We start from the raw sequence: 22,740 nt of genomic DNA, 5'->3' as shown, positions 1-22,740 counted from the left end.
TGGTTGTGGCAAACTGGGGGCCGCTGTTGGGTAAGATCAAAAATGTGCTTGATAGAGTTGTAGGTCTGCATCTCTCACTAGTCGGAAGGTGCACTGTTCTGAAAATGAGCATTTTACCCAAAGTTTTATACATCTTTCGGTAAGTACATTTGGAGTTTACTAAGATCCAGATGCAAAAATTATAGTGGTTCTGTAATAGTTTTATTTGAAGCCATAAAAAACCAAGAAGAGCAATTACATTTATGACCCTTCCTAGAATACGGGGTGGATGGGCAATACTGGATTTCACATTTTACTATTGGGCCTGCCTCTTATAACATATGAGAATTTTGATAACAGGGGAGGACATTATAGATGCTGCAGAGGCCCCGTCTAGTTATCAATTGGTGATGGGAGCGGAAGTAAAGGGCTGTCTGCTGAAGAATATAGAGCCAAGCTATTATTAAAAAAAACAGGCTCAATGTGTTAATAAGCGCACACAAGGTTTGGCATCAGGTTAGACGATTGCTTCAGCTTGGCAGGATAAACATTTACACATCAACGTCTGCTTCAAAATTATTACCTTTTATTTTGCAGAATAGATCTATGGATATGGGTTAAATCCATCATTCTTTTGCTCACTATGCCACTCCAGTTTGGAGCCAGCCATATGCAAAATGGTCTCTACCCTGTCCAGATGTGGAACCCTTGCTCGCTGTTCCACTGGATTCAAGCTAGCCTGGCTAATGAGGGCTAATACCCCTAAACCGGTCCCAACATGCTCATTTCCGGTCCAGAAAAGACCCGGCCCGGTAGTTTGGGCTGGACTGTTCCCATGACAGACAGGGTTAAGGCTGATTTGCATACGGCTAGGTCCAAACTGGGGTAGCATAGTGAGCAAAAGAACTGTGGATTAAAACCAGATTTCTTGACTGGGGGTGAGTGGTTGAAATGTTTTAGCACTAAGTGCATCATCTTGTTGTGCTTGCTATTTTGGGGATGTTTCAGCCCCCCCCCCCCCTCACCCCTACTCCTCAATACTTATATTTCCTTTGTTACCTGTGCTTCCTAGACCACGCCCAACTTTTCTCAGGCAACACCCATCAAATCAACATTGTTTTGTGTTTCTAATGTTCATCCTACTCAACGCAGTAACCTTGATAGCTACGAGGATGACTGATTATGAAACCTTGAACATTGCTTTACTAAATTCTTGCAAAAAATGAACCAAAAATTTACATTAAGAACAATGATTCATATTGTATGAGCAATGATGTAACATAGATTCTAATAATTTGGATAGAGAATATTTTATAAAGATTGTACAGTTTAGGACACAGCATGAAGTGTACGGAATCAATAAGGATTGACACGTACTAATGGGGTGAGAGAAAAGGCAGTCTTTTTGTGCTGTAGATAACTTTAGCTTCATGTTTTATTGCATCATCATGTCTCCATTTACTTTGCTCTTCAGGTGAAGTTTGCCTTTCCGTTCCATTAAGAACATGACTATGACCTTCTTGGATGCCAAATGCTCTTTCAAAAAATACTTGAATCTGGATCCTGCTAAATGAGAACGTGAAGTTCAAAGGTGGACATTTGAAGGGAAAAAACCAAGATTTTTTAAAGCGACTGAAAGGTGAAAAGTGCAGCTTGCAAATGTACTTGGATCGGAGATAAAATCAGCAAACTATACAAATGTATGGCTGTTCTTCACTCAAACTCCTACAAGTATTCCAAGATTGTCTAGTCGTATAACTTGAGTTCCTGGTTGAATTATCGAAAAGATAAACCAAAGAAGATGGATATTTATCATGGCTTCCTTGCACGGGTTGTTCTCGTGTTTGTCTTGCACCCTCGACTCCTCGCATCAGCTCATCTTGTTCTAGTGAATGAAGGTATCAGTGTCGGAAGAGGACAGATGGTGTACTTAACAGAAAATGAACTGAAATTCAGTATCCCTGTAGAGAGAGACTCCTGCAAAGTGGAGGTGGTATTGAACGAACCAACAACGCAGCGAGTCGGGAGGCTCACCCCTCAGGTAGGCATTCTTTAATGGGAGAAATAAATAGTTTTATTTGAAGTTACAGTACATGCATTCATCAAGTAATGTGTTTGCACACTGTTACTTATTTTCACCAGGGATGATGAAAAATAAAATCAAATGTGTTGATTAAATTGCTTGTAGATAATTTTGTGAGATGTTCGGTTTTCCTTCCAGCAGAAAACTTCTTTTTAAATCAAAATAAATACCTATTTGGCTTTCCACTGCTACTGAATTATGAGTTGGGTAGTATTTCCGATGCAAGCCTGGAGAGTTAAGAGGGGCCAATGGTAGGAATCCTCATTATCAGTATGATGACATGTGAACTTAACAAGCACTGGTAAAGCCAATGGTTTGCTCTACGTGTCAACATAGATACTCCACATACAAAGCAAGATACGTACAGACCCTCTTACAGAGAGCAAGGTTTACGGACCCATGCAAAGGGCCAGCAGTCGTCCAAGTGTTCATGTACACCGATCGCAGACATACATGTTCCCATGCGAACACAGTCCAATAAACGTTTGAAGACCCTTGCACAAGGCCATCATATATACGGGCCCCCATGCAAAAACACCAACAGATGTACAAGATGACATGCACCCAGAAAAAACGACATGCATATCAGTAGGCCAACAGACAGATACCCATGCACACAGATCAGTATACATATGTAAGACCACGCACATGTAGGTGCTCATATATACCAAAAATACACAGTAAATCTATATGCATAGTCAGAACACACAAAGACCTACAAACCCATATATGCACACATGAGAATCACACACATATGCACACATAAAGGGGCAGAGAGGGCATAATCGTGATGAATGGAGTTCTTAGGTTAATCTGAACCACTTTTGTTTCGAGTATCTGGCCTTTGCAGACTGTGATCAATCAAACTGCTGTTTCATTTCCACTTTGAATGCAAACATAAGCAACTCCAGATCAGATTCGGCCTTGATATGGAAGAGCAGGGAAAGATGGACAGGGAAAAGGGCAGATGCATGGAAAGGTGCTTAGATGCTGTAAGGGAAAGGTAGGTTTCCTGCCTTTCCCTTACAGCATCTTCATCCTCTTATTCTTAAGTGGCCAGTAAAAGCACTTACTGGCCCGACGGGAATAATAAGATCCAGGGAGATTCTACAGTGGAAAGTGTGATAATCTAAGGAAAAGTACAATTAATGAAGGAACCTAATCTGGAATTACCAATTGCCCCAGCAATTCCTTATTTCTAAAGGGGACCCTTAAGATTCCGCTTGTAATGCCCCCAAATTCCCAGGTATCCCCCTCTACCCCCTCCACCCCCCCTCACTCCTCCTCCGAGTTGCTGATAACCATGTTATCAATAACTCTGAGTGTTGGGAAAACACAAGACATTTTCTTTCTAGGAGAGTTGCAGTGAGGGCCTTAATCTTCAGCAGCAGCTTTGTTGAACAGATTGTGTTTAATGCCATTCTATTCGTGTTTGCTTCCTGAATTAATGAACAATATCTCCATTCCTGTTCATTCCTTTTCACATTTAGAATGGTCATCTGTAGACTTTAGTGCACCCCAATTAAGCCTTTACATGTACATTGATTTCTCTAAAATGATCTATGTAAAGTACAGTAACAGTTTGGTAGGAGCACTGTTTGCTGGTTGTGCCAGCATGGCCGGATTTCCAGGAGTTTGGAACCTAGCATGGCCCATGAAAGTACATTCCCTGCCACTGACCAATCCCAGGGAGTAATTTATTATTTTTATTTTTAACTGATAGAAAGCACAGTACATGTTATTTATACCACAGAAAAATACACTGCACGTGCTCACACTAAGGCAGACTAGTCAGGCCTGTGGTGGTTGCTGCTTTGCATCCTTTCCTCATTTCTCAGGCCTGACCAATATAGTTGGCTCCACCTCGGTCTTACCACAAGGTAGGGGAAAAGCAAAAATGGAAAATGAAAAGAACATTTCTGGTTGTGTCAAAGGGAGGGGCCTGGTGTTAGACCTGTCATACTGGGAGTGGTGTGTCCCCCCCCCCCACTTTTTGCTGTCATCCTTTACTTTTTCTGACTTTGTTTTTGCTGGTATTAGGAATATGAGCACTTTGCCAATACTAACCAGTACTAAAGTTCGTGTGCTCTCTCCTACAATCATGATAATATTGGCGTATCCCCAATTGGCAAATTTAATTTACTTATATGTCCCTAGTAAAGTGCCTAGGGCCTGTAAATTAAATTATACTAGTGGGCCTGAAGCACTGATTGTGCCATCCACTTAAGTAGCCATCTAAACATGTCTCAGGCCTGCCATTTCGTAACCTCTGTGTGTAGTTTAAACTGACATTTCGACCTGGCAAAATTATCCTTTAGTCAGACCTAAACCTTCCTTTTTAGTACACCTAAGTCACCTTTAGGGTTATCCCTGGAAAGCCCAGAGGGCAGGGTGCATTGTATTTAAAAAGCACAACATGTGCTGTTAATACTTTTTCACTACCAGGACATGTAAAACTTAGGTTTGTTTTCAATCAATCAATCAATCAATCATATCACTTGTATAGCGCGCTACTCACCCGGAAGGGTCTCAAGGCGCTTGGGGGAGGGGGGCCGCTACTGCTCGAACAGCCAGGTCTTGAGTTGTCTCATGAAGGCGAGGTGGTCCTGGGTCAGCCGAAGGTGGATGGGGAGGGAGTTCCATGTCTTGGCCGCCAGGTAGGAGAAGGATCTGCCTCCGGCAGTGGCTCTTCGGATGCGTGGTACGGCGGCGAGGGCGAGGCTAGCGGATCGTAGCTGGCGGGTGGGCGTGTGGAAGGACAGGCGGTCGTTGAGGTACTTGGGGCCCAGGTTGTGGAGAGACTTGTGTGCGTGGGTGAGGAGCCTGAACATGATCCTCTTGTTGACGGGGAGCCAGTGCAGGTTCCTCAGGTGGCCGGAGATGTGGCTGCGTCGAGGGATGTCTAGGATGAGTCGGGCAGAGGCGTTCTGGATGCGTTGTAGTCTTTTCTGCAGCTTGGCTGTGGTTCCGGCGTAGAGGGTGTTTCCGTAGTCCAGCCGGCTGGTGACGAGGGCTTGGGTGACCGTCTTCCTGGTTTCGATCGGGATCCATCGGAAGATCTTGCGGAGCATGCGGAGGGTGTGAAAGCATGAGGAGGAGACGGCGTTGACTTGTCTGGTCATCGAGAGGGAGGAGTCCAGGATGAAGCCCAGGTTGCGTGCGTGGTCTGTCGGCTTGGGGGCGGTGCCCAGGGCTGGGGGCCACCAGGAGTCATCTCAGGCGGTGGGTGATGGCCCAAGGATGAGGACTTCCATCTTGTCTGAGTTCAGTTTCAAGCGGCTGTTCTTCATCCACTCGGCGACGTCTTTCATCCCTTCGTGGAGGCTGGTTCTGGCGGTGTCGGGGTCTCTGGTGAGGGAGAGGATCAGCTGGGTGTCGTCGGCATAGGAGATGATGTTGAGGATGTGTTGGCGTGCGATGGCTGCGAGAGGTCTCATGTAGACGTTGAAGAGGGTGGGGCTGAGTGATGATCCTTGCGGGACGCCGCAGATGACTTCGGTGGCCTCCGAGCGAAACGGGCGGAGGCGGTCTCTTTGTGTTCTTCCAGCGAGGAACGAGATGATCCACTTCAGTGCCTTCTCTTGGATGCCGGTGTTGCTGAGGCGTTGGACTAGGGTGCGGGGGCAGACAGTGTCGAACGCGGCAGAGAGGTCCAGGAGGATGAGTGCCGCTGTTTCCCCGTTGTCGAGAAGGGCTCGGATGTCGTCGGTGGCTGCGATGAGGGCGGTCTCGGTGCTGTAGTTGGCTCTGAAACCGGACTGCGAGGTGTCGAGGTGTCGAGGGCTCCATTCGTCTCGAGGAAGGCGGCATCTGTCTGTTGGCGATCTTCTCGATGACTTTGGCAGGAAAAGGGAGGAGCGAGATGGGGCGGAAGTTCTTGAGGTCGGTGGGGTCCGCTGTTGGTTTCTTCAGTAGGGCGCTGAGCTCGGCATGCTTCCAGCTCTCCGGGAAGGTGGCGGTGTCGAAGGAGGTGTTGATGACGTCTCGGAGTCGGGGTGCGATGGTGGAGTCGGCCTTGTTGAAGACGTGGTGGGGCAGGGGTCAGTCGGAGATCCGGAGTGGATGGTGTTCATCGTGCGGGCTGTGTCTTCGGTGGTCACTGCGGTCCAGGTGCAGAGGGAGGCGGTGGGGTGCGTTGGTTCGACGGTTGGTTGCGAGGATGGTGTGCCGAAGCTGTTGTGGATGTCGGCAATCTTGCGGTGGAAGAACGAGGCGAGGAAGTCGCAGAGATCTTGTGAGGGGGTGATGTCGTTGTTGCCGGTGCTGGGGTTGGAGAACTCCTTGACGATGCTGAAGAGTTCCTTGCTGTCGTGGGCGTTGTTGTCTAGTCGGTCCTTCAGTGATTTCTTCTTGGTGGTGCGGATGAGCTGGTGGTGCTTGCGGGTCGCAAGTTTGAGGGCGGTCGTGTTGTCAGTGGTCCGGTCGAGGAGCCAGGCTTTCTCGAGGGTGAGGCAGGTCTTCTTGGAGTCCTTGAGTTCGTCGGTGAACCAGGGGGCCTTCTTGCTTCTCGGTTTGCTGGGAGGGTTCTTTAGTGGTGCGAGGTCGTCGTCGCAGGCGGTCAGCCATTGTGTGAAGTTGCGGGCTGCTTCGTTGGGGTCCGGTGTGCTGGCAGGTGGGTTCTGGCTGAGGGAGGCGGTGAGCTGGTCAGCGGTGATCTTGCTCCAGCTTCTGTGGGGAAACTGTTGCGGGTGGTGGTGCGTGGTGGTTTTTCTGAAGCTGAAGTGGACGCAGCTGTGGTCGGTCCAGTGAAGTCCGGTGGAGTGGCTGAAGGCAATGTGCTTGCTGGATGAGAAGACGGGGTCAAGCGTGTGGCCGGCATAGTGGGTGGGGGTGTTGACCAGTTGCTTGAGTCCGAGGTTGGCGAGGTTGTCCAGCAGGGTGACGGTGTTGCGGTCTTTGTTGTTCTCCAGGTGGAAGTTGAGGTCCCCTAGGAGGATGTAGTCGGCGGAGGGGAGGGCGTGCGGGCTGATGAAGTCTGTGATGTCTTCGCTGAATTGTGTGCGTGGTCCCGGTGGTCTGTAGATGAGGGTGCCTCTGAGGGTCGTCTTTTGGGTCGGTGTGAATCTGGAAGTGGAGGTGTTCGGCGGCGGTGTAGGTGTCGTCAGCGTCGGTCGTGATGCGGATGATGTTCTTGTGAACGATGGCGATGCCTCCTCCGGTCTGGTTGATGCGGTCCCTCCTGATGATCTTGTAACCATCCAGGATGGCGATGGCGATGTCGGGGGCTGAGGAGGCGTTCATCCATGTTTCAGTGAGGAAGGCGACGTCTGGTGATGTTGTGTCGAGCAGGTTCCAGAGTTCGACGGCGTGTCTGTGGACGGAGCGGGTGTTGAGCAGGATGCACTTGAGGTCGCTGCTGGGGTTAGGCTTGGCGGGCGCGGTGCATGTTCGGAGGCAGGTGAACTTGCTGGTTGTGCAGGTGAAGGGTCCGTGGAAGCGTTTCGGGGCGGCCCGGCAGCAGGCGGAGTTACGGCCGGCGTTGAGTGCGTTGAGGGCGGCGGCGTCGTAGGTCTGTTGGGTCGTCTTGCGTCGGTGGGGGCCAGGGGTCCTGGCGCTGGGCGCGGTCCAGGCGCAGACGGGCTTACCTTTGGCGCGCCTTTGGCGCACAATTGGCGCGCCTGCTGCGCGTGACCACTGCGCGTCTGCGCGGTCGCCATTTATGGCCAAGTGGGAGGGAGGGAGGAGCAGCTGGGAGGCGGGAGCGGGGAGGGCACAGAAGGAAAAGGGGGCGTGGCCGCTAGCACGGCGGCGGGAAGCAGGGAGCGGGGCGGGCAGGGGGGAGAGACACAGTCAACAGTACGGCAGTGAACAAAAAGCAACACAGTAATGGGAAATAAAAAGTAGATTAGCAAGCTGAAATGAAACAGATAAGAGACAAGGAGACAAAAAAGCAAAATTAGCAGATTATCACAACACGAAGATACGGCGGGGGCCGAGGCAGGCTCAGCGGGGCTGCGGGCAGCAGCGGGGTGGGTTGCACACGCAACAGCTGGTGGCCGTGCGGCGTGGGGGTGTCCTGGAACACTACTGCAAGGCCTATATCTCCCATGGGATAACATTGGGATTACTACATCACATTTTATAAGTGTAATTTCCAAATGTGACAATATAATTGGTTCAAGATTGATATCTCTGGAATCCTAATTTAAAATCCTAACTTTTGGTGGATTGAATGTAAATTCTGAAAATGTCACTTTTAGACAATTGGCATTTTGACGCACTAGTTTATGGTGGCAGGATATGCAATGCCGCACCAATACCTGTGTTCTACACAATATAATGGAAACTCAATTAATGTTTCCTAACCGGTCTCATAAGACGTGCCCACCTCTCAAGACCAGCCACTGTTGGTGGTCCTTAATACAACAAATACACACACGGTAAGAGAGGCACATATATAGAGACGTCTAGACCCAATTCTGAGGTTAGTCCATAGGCCAGAGAGAAGTCACGATGTCAGAGGCAAACCATCCTCAGTATGGTCATAAATCCTTTTATTCATCGTTTTGGGTTTGTACAAGCAGATTGTGCAACACAGCCAACGCTTTTCGCCCATGCGGGCTTCTTCAGGGCTGTAAACATAACAATACAACACTGTCACAACATTGAATAACATAAACGCATATACAGACAAACATAATCACATATTGTTAAATACATAAATATCCATAACATGAAACACATATAACAAACATATACAACTAATGTCTGTTTTATAGACCGGTCTCAAATACATTAATACTAAACATAAAAAACAAGATTTTGACGTCAAGTGACAACAGCGGACAAACTCTCTTACTGTGTGTGTAACAGTTGGCATTTTCTTGCCTGAGCCATTTGGATCCTGCAGCATGCCTATGGTCACATGACTGGTTGTAGTTGGCAGGTGGGATTTGTGTATTCCTCCTAAACAGCTTAGGTGTGACTGAGTGGGCCATCACTGATGGGATGGGAGGTAGGAGATGGCCCCAGCCTCACTTAGACCTATATAGGCTGTGTCTTGTGCCCACACAAAGGGTTGCACACCCATTGTAGTTAATCTAGAGCCAGGGCAGGGATGGCAGGACATCTGTGCGCTTCAACTGTGTGTGTCAGCCTCTAGAACCTTCTTGCCACTTCACAACTAGATATAAAAGAAGGACCTCAGACAACACCACTTCAGTACACTTTGGGACATGTGGATACTCTGCCAGGAAGGACTACTATGCTGCTGAAGGACTGCCGCTCTGCTGGACTCCACCTTGCTGGACTACTCTGTTGTCCTGCTGCCCTCTTGCCTGGGTGAAAAGGACGGGACCTGCAACTCTTTGGAACCCAGAGTGACTTCAAGGGCTAGTTGGCTGGCCTCCTGATCTGAAGCCTCAAGGACGTAACAGGCTTCCATCCTCTGCCTGCACATGGACTCTGCCATCTGTGAGTCTACCCTGCCAAGTGGTGCCACCCCAGTCCTGGACCCTTGGAAGTGGGCCTAAGGGGCTTGCCAGCGGAACCAGTGCATGTTCTTTCTTGAGTGACGCATCTCCAAGCAGAACCAACGTATCTCCATGGCTGAACGGTACATCGCCAAGTAGAACCGACACATCGCTGCTGCTGCGTGTATTGGACTCGTCACAAAAGGCTTGCATAGTTGCTGCAACCCTCATCTTAGGACTGACGCATCTCCTTCCGAACTGCCACCGCACAATGCTTTCCCCAACACGGATCCCCACATCTCTCATCAACAGCAACCTCTACGTCAACTCTGAAACCCTCATTGCAGCCTCACCGCTCATCGGAATTGACGCATTGCCTCAGCTTTGCATCACATCCTGTACATTAGACTTCACATTTTAAGCCCTGTTGATGGGATCCTAATTGGAACTGATGCATCGCATTGACTGTGCAACGCATCTTCTACGCTGATCTGGGCAAAGCTCCACAACGAGGATTTAGGGTACTTTATTCTGGGGGCCTAACTGAGCGCCTGTAGCCGGCCGATTCTCTATCGTTGTCACCCTTAGCTTGTGCAGTCTAGTGTGGTCAGATATCTCCAAAAGCGCTTTGCGTATTTTGGTGCTATTTGTCACTATAAACTTTAAAATTCAATATCTCCATTTCTACCAATTGGATTTTTTTATGCTGTTTTGGTCATGGTTTATTTATTAAATTCAGATCTATTTTTCTAACCTGGTGTGGGGTCTTTTTTTGTGGTGGTTTTCATTGTTTTAGTGTTTGAAGTGTTGCACCTGCAAGAATGGAGTTTGAGCTAGCCAACATAGACGTCTACACAGTGGCCCAGCTCAAGGAGTTCGGCAAGGAGAGGGGGCGTCCTGCTAAGAGCACCACCAGGAAGGTAGAATTGCAAAAGGCACTGAAGTCCTAAGCAGAAGCTCACCTTACACTGGTTGAAGCCACAGGAGAGGGCGATGAGATGGAAGGGCTTGAGGAGGACCCCTCTGAGGAACCAATTCAAATGGAGCCTCCTCCCAGAGCTGGGGGAAGTTTTCCTTCTCACAACTTGTCTCCAGAGGAACTGATGGAGAGGAGGGACAAGATGGAATTCAAACTGGAAATGTCCATGTTAAAGATGGAGTCAGAGTAGAAGAAGCTAGCCTTGGATGCAAAGAAGGCTGAGTCAAAATGAGTCTTAGAGAAGAAGAAAATCTTGCTGCCTCATGAACTGAGTCTAAAGGATGTGGACACCAACGCCAGGCAGGCAGAGTCCAACAGTGATGGTGACTACACACCCACAGTGTCTGAAGGGGACAAAATTGTTTGCATTCTCAAAGACTTGGAGCCCAGTTAGGTGGTGGGAAATGAAACTGAGAAATGTACTGACCAATGTTTTTTGGCCTATGAGGTATCCCTGAGGGTTCACAGGATCCCAGATGAGCACTAGGATGGGGTTGTGAAAATACAAGCCTACACACTCCCATGAAAGCCATTTTGATTGAAAAGTTTGAACTGACACCTGAAAAGTAGCACATTGGGTTCAGGGACAGTCAGAAGCTTCCAAACCAGTCCTTGGTAGATTTTGTGGATTACCCCAGTAAGGTACTGAATGTTTGGGTGCGGGCCAGTAAAGAGAATGATTACAATGGGCTGTACAATCTGATTATGAGAAAGCACATGCTCAGTATCTGTTTTCCAGAGCTGTGTGTGCACCTTGTTGACAGCAAGCTGACTGACCCTAGGAAGATTGCTGAGGAGGGGGTCCGAAAAGATATCTGGCAGGAACTGCCACAAGGGTGATCAGGAGTTCCACCAGAAGAAAGGGGGAGAAAAACTTAATAACAAGGAGTTCTCTAAAGGTCCCCGAAATAATTCTCTTGGGAGTAGTGGTAGCCAGTCCCAGTCTGATCCTAACAAGAAGGGGTTGTTTGACAAGCAGACAAGGAGGTTGTACCCCAGTGCACAGAGTACATTCCAAGGGCGACTCCAAATGTCTCAAAAAGGCACAGCCCCCCATCGGTGGGCAGACAGCTGGGTTGGTGAGTGTAGCGCTAGAGGGGAGGTAGTCCCAGTTAGCTTTCAGAAGCCTAGTTTCCCCTGGGGGATAAGGAGATGGTGGCAAAAGCCCATATGCCTGCCAATACTTCAAAATAGAGTAAGTGGGTCACCATCGATGGGCAATGGGTGGAGGCTTTGAGAGACACAGGAGCCAGCATGACAACTGTAAAGTGATAGCTGGTGTCCTCAGAGCAGGTCCTCCCTTGCACATTGCATCAATTCAGAATCACAGACAATCAGTGAGAGTCATCTACCAATGACTCTTGTTCCCTTTGAGAGGGGGAGGGTCTCAGGTTCTTTAAAAATAGCTGTGAGTCCTGTCATGTCTGTAGATTGTCTGTTTGGTACTGACCTGGAGCACACTGTCTGGATGTTGGGATTGCCTGAATGGTCTGTATGGCCACATGGTCCATGCCTGCCCAGGAGTCAATGGCGTCTGGTATCTAGAACAATGACCCAGACAACTGCCATGGAGGGGAGGGGCAAGGTGCATGGGAAACCAGCCCCTGAGGTTCCCACAGTCGAGGTTAACGAGGCATCTAAAGATGATGCCCCAGAGCCAAACGAGAGTGGACATTGCGGCCCTGATTGACCTGCCTGAGATTGCAGGTTGGCAAGGTGAGGGTGGGCCTACCAGGCAGGAATTCTGCATGGTGCAGAAAGAGTGCCCCACTCTGGAGGGCCTGAGGTGGCAGGCTGAGGCCCAGACAGCAGGTGACACTTCTGGAGAACACCTGATCTTTTGGCAGAATGACCTCATATATAGTGAGCCTAGGGCTTCTGGATCTGATAAAGCCTGTGTGCTGGTAAACCCACAGTATTACAGACCTTTGCATTGGGTCTGACATACCCCTGGCAGGACATCTGGGGCAGACGAGGCTTATGCCAAAACTTGCTGCTCACTTCTATTTGCCTGGATACTTTCTGTAGGCCCTTTCCCACCTGCCAGGCCAGTGAGAAGTCAGGGAAAAAGCCCAAGGCTCCCCTGACCCCATTAACTGTCATTTGCACATTAAGAGGGTAGACATGAACATTGTTGGACCCCTGAACCCTAAGACAGATTTAGGCAACAGGTTGGTCCTGGTCTTTGTGGACCATGCCACTCGCTACCCAGAGGCCTTCCCTCTGAGGTCGGTGACTATATCTGTGATGGCCAGGGCCCTGATAGGGATTTTTCCCTGTGTGGGGTTCCCCAAAGAGGTAATGTCTGATAGAGACACCAACTTCATGCCAGGGTACCTGAAGTCCATGTGGGATGAGTGTGGAGTAACTTACAAGTTCTCCACGCCCTCTCACCCCCAAACTAATGGTCTTGTGGAGAGATGCTAGAGACCTTGGAAGGCATGATAATGGGCCTACCTGAGCCTAGGAGGTGTAAGTTAGACATCCTCCTTCCATGCCTTATCTTTGCCTACAGTGAAGTGTCACAGAAGGGAGTGGAGTTTAGTCTCTTTGAACTTCTCTATGGTCGACCTGTCAGGGGTTCTCTTAGCCTTGTAAAAAAGGGGTGGGAGCAAGCTCCTAGAAAACTCCCACAGGATGTGGTCAGCTACATGCTGACCCTCTTCAACCAGATGCACCTTTTCTGGGAAAAGGCAACAGGCAATACTGAGGCCAGTAAGGTAGTTGTGAATATCTGGAGTGACCAGAAGGCCACTCTGGTAGACATTCAGCTTGGCCATTAGGTGTGGGTTATGAAGCCTGTGGCACCCAGAGCTCTCCCAGATTACTGGACAGGCTTATATGAGGTAACGGAGCAGAAGGGGTAGTCTACATACCTGGTGTATATCAAGACCCCTAGAAACCCCTTAAGGTTTGTCCAAATGAACCAACTCAAGCTTCAGTTTGAGGGCCTGAAGTGAACATGCTACTGTGCTGCTGAAGGGCTGCAGCGCCACTGGACTGCACTCTGCTGTACTCCTGCTTTGCTGCGCTGATCTGCTGCCATTTTGCCTGGGTGAGGAGGACTGGACCTGCATTTCTTGAACCCAGAGTAACTCCAAGGGCTAGTTGGCTGGCCGCCTGATCTGTAGCCTCAAGGACATAATAGGCTTCCAAGCGCCCTGTTCCAAGACTCTGCCATCTGTGGGTTTACCCTGCCAAGTGGTGCCACTGCAGTCCTGGACCCTTGTAAGTGGGCCTGAGGTGCTTGTCGGCAGAACCAACAAATCATCTCTGCTGAGCTATGCATCCCTGAGTTGAACAGATTCATCTCCTCTGCTGAGCGACGCATACCTGAGCAGAACTGGCACATTACTGTTGCTGCATTGATTGAGCCCGTTGCAAAAGACTTGCATTGCCGCATCTTGGGACTGACGCATCACCTTCAGAACAAGCACTGCACTATGCTTTCCCTGTTGTGGATATCTGCATCTCTAATTGACGGCAGCCTCAAGGATAACACCTAAAACTTTGCAGCACAGATTTACTGCTCAACTGAATTGATTCAGCACCTCAGCTGCACATCACATCCTTGACACCAGGACTTTACAGTGAAAGCCCCATTGACAGGATCCTCATTATTGTTGCAACCGACGTACAGCCTCGGCTGTGCAACCCATCTTCACAGATCCATGCAATGCTCCAGGGCCAGGATTTAAGGTACTCTGTTCAGCAGGCCAAAGTGGGTCCCTGTAGTCAGCCCATGCTCCATTGCGGTCGGTCTAAACTTCTGACTTTGTTCTGGTCCGGTGCGACCAATTATCCCCAATAGCGCTTTGTACTTTTTGGCTCTATTTCTCACTATAAATCTGAATCAATATCTCCACTTCTACTAATTGGATTTTATTTTTATTGGTTTTGGACTTGTGCTATTTATTAAATTCAGATCTATTTTTCTAACCTGGTGTGGGATCTTTTTATGTGGTGTTTTACTGTGTGAAGTGTTGCACAAATACTTTAGACATTGCCTCCAAGCTAAGCCTGACTGCTCTGTGCTAAGCTACCAGAGGGTGAGCACAGGTTAATTTTGAGTTTGATGGTGACTTACCATGACAAGGATTGTGCTTGCTGCTTCACAAAGGCTCACATCTCAGCCAACCAGTAACCCCATTTCTAACATCTGGCATGCCAAATATAGTTATTGCTTTTCAGTTAAAGCACATACTTGCAGATATGACATTCTGGTACTGATGCCAAACACATATACAGATGCCGTCCAATCATACCTGCAAATTGTCGGGGATAACAAAGAGAAGGGCAAGAGGTTCCATCATCTCCCAGAGGTCCTGGGACTCCCTCTAAGTAATCTATTACTTCACCTATTCCAGCATTCAATTCTGATGTTTATAGAGAAATAATATTTAGCATTAAAATGTCCTGTAGCTTTTTGTCCTCGTTCTCAATTATTTTACCATGCACCAGTGTATTATCTTAAAGTGAGGAATCTTATGTTATTCTCCCCTTCTCACAATTTGTTCACAGCAATGTTGTTTCCCTCCTCACCAGCAGAGTTGATGATATGTGTCTCATCTGCCACAGAGTTCCTCTTCAAGTGACACCTTTGGCTGCGTCATATATTGCCTTCCCTCTAGAGCCCATCCCAATCTGTTAAACAATTATCACTGCTTTTATGTTTTCAACAAAACATCTTCCACCACCTTCCCATTGCAGTTTATCTTGGCAAACTGCTTAATTAAGGACATTCTTCCTTGCATCGTTAATTATTACATATCCATTGCCCCTTTCTAAAAGTCCATGGTAAGTCCTTTAAGTCTGTCCAATGTCACCGTCTGGCCATGAGGTCTGAATCACATAAACATTCCACCTAACCTAAATATTGAGACCTAAATATAATTTGCTAAAGTATTGTTTCAATGGGTGTAGCTTTATTTCACTAGAACAAATCACTATCGGACAGTAGCACGCATAACGCAAGATGGCAGCCGCACTCTAACCATCGTGTCATACCTGATAACAATGATTTCCTATGCCGTTAAGAGGATAGGGGAACACTTCCTGGCTGAATGGTGGCTTCCTGCTCCTGTGGGGACTCAGTGGAGAGGTATTGATAAAGTTTTGTTGGGCGAAGAGTATGGCAGGCTTCTCTGTCATGTCTCCTCACATCTGCCTCGTGTGCAGCCACGTCTCTAAGGGGACTGTTGAGGACCACGTCTCTAAGGGGACTGTTGAGGAGGCAGGGGTCTCTGTTTTGATCACCTGCTTATTCTCAACATGTGCACATCCCACTTAAAGAGATTTTCTGGAAAAACATTACTGCTTGTCATCTTTTTTCTTCCAATTTCTTAAAGGAGCTGCTGATTTCTGACTGTGCCAGTGGTAGTTGCCCTATTTTGCAAACCTCTGTCATCACAACCACTGCTGCCTTTCTTCTTGTGTTTCGCAACGCTGACATCAAACATATTCAGTGAGATATTGCTGGGCTCAAACTGGAATGGCATGGAGAGCAAAAAAACGATGGATTTAGACCCAGATCTGTGTGCTGGGGTGAATGTATGACATTGTTCTGCATTCTGTTCATCAATTGTTCTTTTTGCATTTGTCACCCCAAGTGGGACGGGTATGCCCAGACGTGGGTTCTATCTCCATGCCACTGGAGTCAAGCTATCCTGGCTGATGAGGCGTAAAACCCCAAACCGGTCCATGGATGCTTGGTTCTAGTCCAAGGAGGACCTGGTCTGGCAGGTCTGGCTGGACTGTTGCCATTGGGCACAGGGTCAAGACTGATTTGCATATGACTGGTTAAAACTGTAATGGCATGGTGAACAAAAAAACTAGTGATTTAGGCTCCAATCTCTGTACTGGGGTGATTGTATGACATTGATCTGTATTCTGTACATCTATTGTTCTTTTTGCATTTGTCACCCTGAGAGAGCCGGGTGTGCCCAGACATGGGTCCCGTGCTCTCCATGCCACTGGAGTCAAGCTATCCTGGCTGACGAGGGGTGTAACTCTGAAACTGGTCCTAGGATGCTTGGTTCCAGTCCAGGGAGGGCCTGTGAGGTCGGCTAGGAGTGTTCCCATTGGGCACAGGGTCAAGACTGATTTGCATATGGCTGGTTTTAAACTGGAATGGCAGGGTGAGCAAAAGAATGATGGATTTAGGCCCAGATCTCTGTACTGGGGTGAATGTATGACATTGTTCTGCATTCTCTCCATCAATTGTTCTTTTTGCTTTTGTCACCCCGAGTGAGACGGGGATGCCCAGACGTGGGTCCTGTGTTCTCCATGCCACTGGAGTCAAGCTATCCTGGCTGATGAGGGGTGAAACCCCGAAACCAGTCCTTGAATGCTTGGTTCAAGTCCAGGCAGGACCTGGCCTGGCAGCTCGGGCTGGACTGTTCCCATTGGGCACAGTGTCAAGACTGATTTGCATATGGCTGCGTTCAAACTTGAATGACTTGGTGAGCAAACAAACTATGGATTTAGTCCCAGATCTCTATACTGGGGTGAATGTATGACATTTGTCTGCATTCTGTCCATCTGTTGTTATTGTTCTTTTTTCATTTGTCACCTCGAGTATGCCCAGACGTGGGTCCTGTGCTCTCCGTGCCACTGGAGTCAAGCTATCCTGGCTGATGAGGGGCTTGGTTCCAGTCCAGGGAGGACCAAAAAAATGATGGATTTAGGCCCAGATCTCTGTACTGGGGTGAATATATGATAATGTTCCGCATTCTGTCCATCAATTGTTCTTTTTGCATTCGTTCTATGAAGGTAGTGTAGGAGAGTAGGGTCTGCTATCCTATGGTCACCCCAAATTTTTGCTTTTTGCTTCACTGGTTTATGACTTAATGTGGCTGTGGGCCTGCTAATCAGACCCACAGCCTGCTGTTCTCTCTCTAAATTACTGACAATGCACCCTAGGTGCATTACGAATTGGAACTGGTTCACCTTATTGGCCCTGGTAACAGTTTACCCTAGGTACCCAGGGCATAGGTGTTTCCAAGGCCTACCAGGGGCTGCAGCATGTATTGTGCCACCCCTGGCCTGGCCTCCATATTTGACACAACTGGCTGATCACTCAGCTGGGGTAAGTTGGTGTAATCATCTCTTACTTAGATATAGTATCCCTATATCTAACCCTAAACTGGACAGATATGTTCCTATCAGCCACTCCTATGGAAGGCCTCATCAATCCTGGAGGCAGAGTGCTTCGAAATATGTGAGATGGTGCTCTAGCATGAGCTGAGCCTGTCTGCAGCTGTCGGGAACCACTCCCTTAGCTGTTCCGGGATATTGCCATACCATATACTCTTAAGTGCATTATAATCCTCGCGGTTATATGCTAACTTTGGTTTGGCTTTATCAAAACATGTCGAGTGAGGTGTCATACGATTTGGAATACTATCCCCTCGACAGTTCTGTCGATGGGGATAGCATTCCACCCTTCTAGAGGGACACGACATGTGTGTAGCCTTAACCCCGGTTAAAGTTAACCAGAGCCTCAGCGTCACAAAATGGACGCTGCCACCACAGACACAAGTCTGACCTCCTGCTGCTGGGAGTCCTTCCAGCGAGGGAGGCTTGGACAAAGGGTTTCCTGCCTTGGGAGGTGCGAGCACCACCCCAGACAGGATTTTGTGTATTGGGTAGGACAGGGCTGAATAGATTGAGACATGCCCTGGGCACACAAGGTGTCCCCGTGCATAAGCCAGTCCAAACCGGTCCTGGGACTTTCCAGACCCAGGCCTGGCGAGGAGCTGGACAAAGGAAAGGGGGTGTGACCGCCCCCTTCCTGGTCCCACCCAGAGGAGGGACCTAGCAGGTGATCCACCCCTCAGATTGGGAATAAGAGTGGGAGCAGTGCCAGAGCACCTCAGATCATCCTGAATCAACTTTAAACAAAGAAGACGACTGGACTTCGACATTCTGCTGCACAGAAGACTGAAGAGCATCTCCCTTGTGGCCTAGGAGTGGCCACCCTGTGAACACAGGTACCAACCAGCAACTCGACGTCTGCTTTGCCGCCACCTCCCGCCGGAGCCTGAGCCCAGAGCTTGAAAAGACCCAGACTCCCAGACTTCTCACAGCCCGATCCACAGTCCCTGCAAAGAAGGGACACGTGGAGGCACTGAGAGATGTGGGACCGGACCTCTTGAAAGACACTTGTAAAGCTGACTGTGCAGCATCAGAGGCACCCTCGACGTTGTGCTTTGGGGACTGAGAACCCCCACCACCGAGCAGCCCTTGCACTGAAGATCAGCCCCCCAGCATCTCCACGATCTGCGTGGGGCCCTTTTGCATTGTGCCACTTGACGCGCCATCCCGGCCACTAGCCACGTGGTCAGCGGCCATCTTGGCGAAAAAACCGACAAACTACACAGCGGGTCTGGTTGCTTCAGACTTGCCCTCGCTCCTGTAAAAGGGAGCACCTGCTCTGACCTTGCTGGTCCAAGTGATAAGCCTTTTTTGATTCAAGCGTGGCTTGCATTAGCCAAGGCCTGTTTACTCCAATCAAGTTGCTGACACCGCCAACAGCGAGAAGCCTGCGCGGGACAGTTTGTGACCGACTCTTGGACGTTCTTGACCCCCGGTGTTCACGTGGCTGCAGAGAGAAGCTACACCTCAACGCCTGTTTGCACCCGACATCGCCTGGTTCCGATCTGGTTCCACGGTAGTCACTGGCTAGTGACTTTGAACATTGTCCCCTCTGCTTTCAGGTCTTCACAACTTCAGATCCATCCTTGGATCCACCAGAACTCTTCACATCGAGCCGCCTGCTGCATCTTCAGCTCCAAGCACCATCGACCAGCGTGACGAAACCCGACACTACTTCGACCCTATGCACCCGCTTCCTGTGGGTGAGGTAACTCAGCAACGTCGGTGTTCCCACACTGGTACACACCTCCAGGGCCTGTGTCTCAAGTTTCAGCTTTCTAGGTCACTCGGAAGGTTCCTAACTATCTAACTTTCTAACTTTTACGCACCATAGACTTTGTATTGGTGAGTGCGTGCACTTTAAACACTGCACCCGAGTCCCGCGGGCCTTTTCCGACTTAGTCACTGCTAGTCCCGAACAGCTCCAGCGATTCCCAAGGCCCTAGGCCTGTTTCCTCTTAGATTGGTATCTCTTATACCACTTTCTTAGTATATGGTTTAGGTGGCCCCTAGGGCTCATTAATATTGTGCAACTTTTGAGTATTTTAAACTGTGTTTTGTTTAACGCTTGTGCTTCTGTGCTCATAAAGAGTTCAGGGGATATTTGTAGTTAATAAATATATATATATTTTCAATATATATCTGTGTGGTGTCCTTTCATTTGGTATTCAAGGGGGTTGTGTATGGTAATACAGCTGGCTTCACATGCCTTTCAGAGTTTAGCCTAAGACTGCTTTGTCCACGTTACCACTAGGATAACTGGTCTATAAGGTTGACTTACAACCAATCATCATAAGGGTTGCTTGGCATGGTACAAGGTGATCACTAGAATTAGTGAGCATCACATACCAGGCCAACTTCTCACATTGGTGAGCAGCGGATTGGGATCTGAGCTTGCTGTTGTTTTACCATTACAATCTTTGAGATTATCATTTGAAAGATCATACAGGTACCTGCTAGGTACATATAAAACAAGACTAGTATACTTAAGTTCTACTGAACTTAGTTGTTGTAGAGGATAGGGAGTAGCCCACCCTGACTACAACTACTAGATAGGTTTAGTAGGTAAACACCAGTGTAGGTAGATTGCAACATATCCACCCACACTAGAGCAATGTCTGGAGCAGAGGGGTCCAGTGGACTTACTCCTGTTGAGAGTGACCCTCCAAGGGCACCGTCCAAATTTGCTATCTTTTCCTTTAAGGAATTAAGGCAGCTTTGTGCCTTAAGGGGTCTGAAGACAGGGCCATCCCCTACTACAGACCACCTTAGAGAGATCTTAGACCAGTCTGAGACTCTAAAGACCTCTAAAGCAGACCCCACAGGGACTGCTGAAGGAGACTCTCCTTCTGAAGATGACAATACTGTCCCTATAGTCCAGGTAGATGAGGATGACCAAGTCACTGGAGCTCCTCAGGTAGATGTGGAGGAGGAAGAAGAAGAGGAGACAGAAGGGGGGAGCAGTGATTCTGATGATGGCAGAAATAGCCAGGTGCTAGTCAGTAGGCTTAACCAGGCTAACTTAAGTGTATTTGGGACTGAAGCAAATCTGACCTTGCCCAGGCACCCAAGTGGACTTAACCAGGAGCGTGGGAGGAGAAGGAATAACTCAGGTGACTACAATACCTCCCAGGCTTCTAGAGGTTCTCATAGTCACTCCAGAAGGGAGATGACTAGCCCTCAGAGAAGGGAACATGAGGCCAAAATGAGAGAGGCTGAACTTAGGATCCAGAGACAAGAATTAGAAGTTGCCCTGGCCCAAGAGAAACTTGCTAGAGCAAGACAGACTAGAGAGAGTGGGGTAATAGAACCCACTGGTGGCAGCAATATCCACAAGGATAAAGACAGGTCTTTTGATAACAGAAACCTGAGTAAGATTGTGCCCCCCTACAAAGCTGGGGATGATATCCACAAATGGATGACTGCACTTGAGAGAGCCTGCAAGGTACAGCAGATCCCTCAGGAGCAGTGGGCAGCAATCTTGTGGCTCTCCTTTGAAGGTAGAGGCCGAGACAGACTCCTCACAGTTAGTGATGGGGATTCTAGAAACCACCTGGTCCTGAAGAGTGCTCTGATTGGTGGGTTAGGCTTAACCACTGAACAGTACAGGTTAATGTTCAGAGACACCCAAAAGACACAGATTCAGGACTGGTCTGAATTTGTTGAGTGTGCCACAAAGGCTCTGGAGGGATGGTTGCTGGGAAGCATGGTTACAGACTATGAAGGATTGTACAATTTGCTGATGAGAGAATTTTGTTTTAAATAATTGTCAGAACCAGCAGTTGCATCAACATTTAGTTGACTCAGATTTGACCTCTCCCCAAGAATTGGGAAAGAGGGCAGATAAATGGGTTAGAACCAGAGTTAAGCAAAAGAACCTGAACCAGAACCAGGGTGGTGACCAGAAGAAAAAAGACCAGAAGGGTGGGGAGCAGAAAGCTAAAGACCAGAAGTCTTCAACATGGCCCCAAACTAATGCAGAGGGTGGGTCCCAAACTTCTAAGAAGAAGAAGAAAGAAGGTCAAAGAAAACCCTGGTGTAGTACTTGTAAAAACACCTCTCACTGGACAAGTGAGTGTAAAAAGGGTGGAGCCCCCAACACTGCAGCCCCTAAGGCACCTGCACCCACTATTACAGCTGGCAGTGTTGGTCCACAAACCAAGGGGGTAGTGGGTATCACCTTGGGAACTGAAGGAGATTCTGACCTTGTCAGAACCCTTACACAGGCTGTTCTGATTTGTGAGGGGGACATAGATTTGGCCCCTGCCATAAGTCCCAGTAATCTGGGCAAATACAGACAGACACCTTTGATTAATAACAAAGTGGCTCAAACATACAGGGACACATGTGCCAGTGTCACTATGGTGACACCTAACTTTGTGGACCCTGGACAATACATGCCAGGTGATAATTACCTGGTGACCAATGCCAGCAATGTCACCACTACCCATAGTGTGGCAATTGTTAACTTTTCCTGGGGAGGAGTAACTGGCCTAAAAAGAGTTGCGGTTAGTGCTGATCTCCCAGTTGAATGTTTGTTGGGCAATGACCTGGAGAGCTCTCTATGGTCAGAAGTTGAGTACAGGACTCATGCAGAGATGTTAGGGATATCATCACATGTCCTTGCTGTGACCAGGTCACAGGCCAAAAAGTGCCTCTCTGAACCTAAGGTCTTGGATCCTGGAACAATGGACCAAGCACCTTCCAAGAAGAAGAACAGGAGGGTAAAGGCTGTGCCTTCCCAACTGCCTACAAGTGAGGATCAGGCTTCACAGGAAGCTGGTCTTGAGACCCCTGAAGGAACTGTCTCTGAAGAACTTGAACCTGACCAGGTTGAGTTTCTGGGGACAGGGGGACCTTCTAGGGCAGACTTGGGGCAGGCTCAGTTAACCTGTCCTTCTCTTGAACCCCTCAGACAGCAGGCTGCTGCTGAGGCTGCTGGGAATGCTCAAGGTGCCCATAAAGTTTATTGGGATGATGGACTCCTTTATTCAGAGGGTAGAGACCCCAAACCTGGTGCAACCAGGAGGTTGGTTATACCTCTGCAATTTAGGGGCTTCCTACTTACCTTGGCCCATGATATTCCTTTAGCAGGACACCTAGGCCAGAATAAGACTTGGGACAGGCTTGTC

The 22,740-nt window shown here is 48.6% G+C and overlaps 1 protein-coding gene across 1 annotated transcript in view; it reads left to right on the top strand.

Annotated features, from left to right (window-relative positions):
- The first annotated feature begins 1,449 nt into the window (after positions 1-1,449).
- LOC147747319 (FRAS1-related extracellular matrix protein 1-like) overlaps positions 1,450-22,740 on the top strand; it is a 1,022,199-nt gene continuing 1,000,908 nt past the window's right edge. Inside the window, exon 1 of the mRNA XM_086953165.1 lies at positions 1,450-2,020. Within this exon, the coding sequence (XP_086809291.1) occupies positions 1,781-2,020 (240 nt within the window). The 5' untranslated portion in view covers positions 1,450-1,780. The remainder of the gene's footprint in view (positions 2,021-22,740) is intronic.

Source organism: Lissotriton vulgaris, chromosome 1_1, assembly GCF_964263255.1.
Source record: "Lissotriton vulgaris chromosome 1_1, aLisVul1.2, whole genome shotgun sequence".
Classification (NCBI taxonomy): Eukaryota; Metazoa; Chordata; class Amphibia; order Caudata; family Salamandridae; genus Lissotriton; species Lissotriton vulgaris.
Note: the sequence above shows the minus strand (reverse complement) of the source record. Positions and strands in the feature narration are given on the sequence as shown.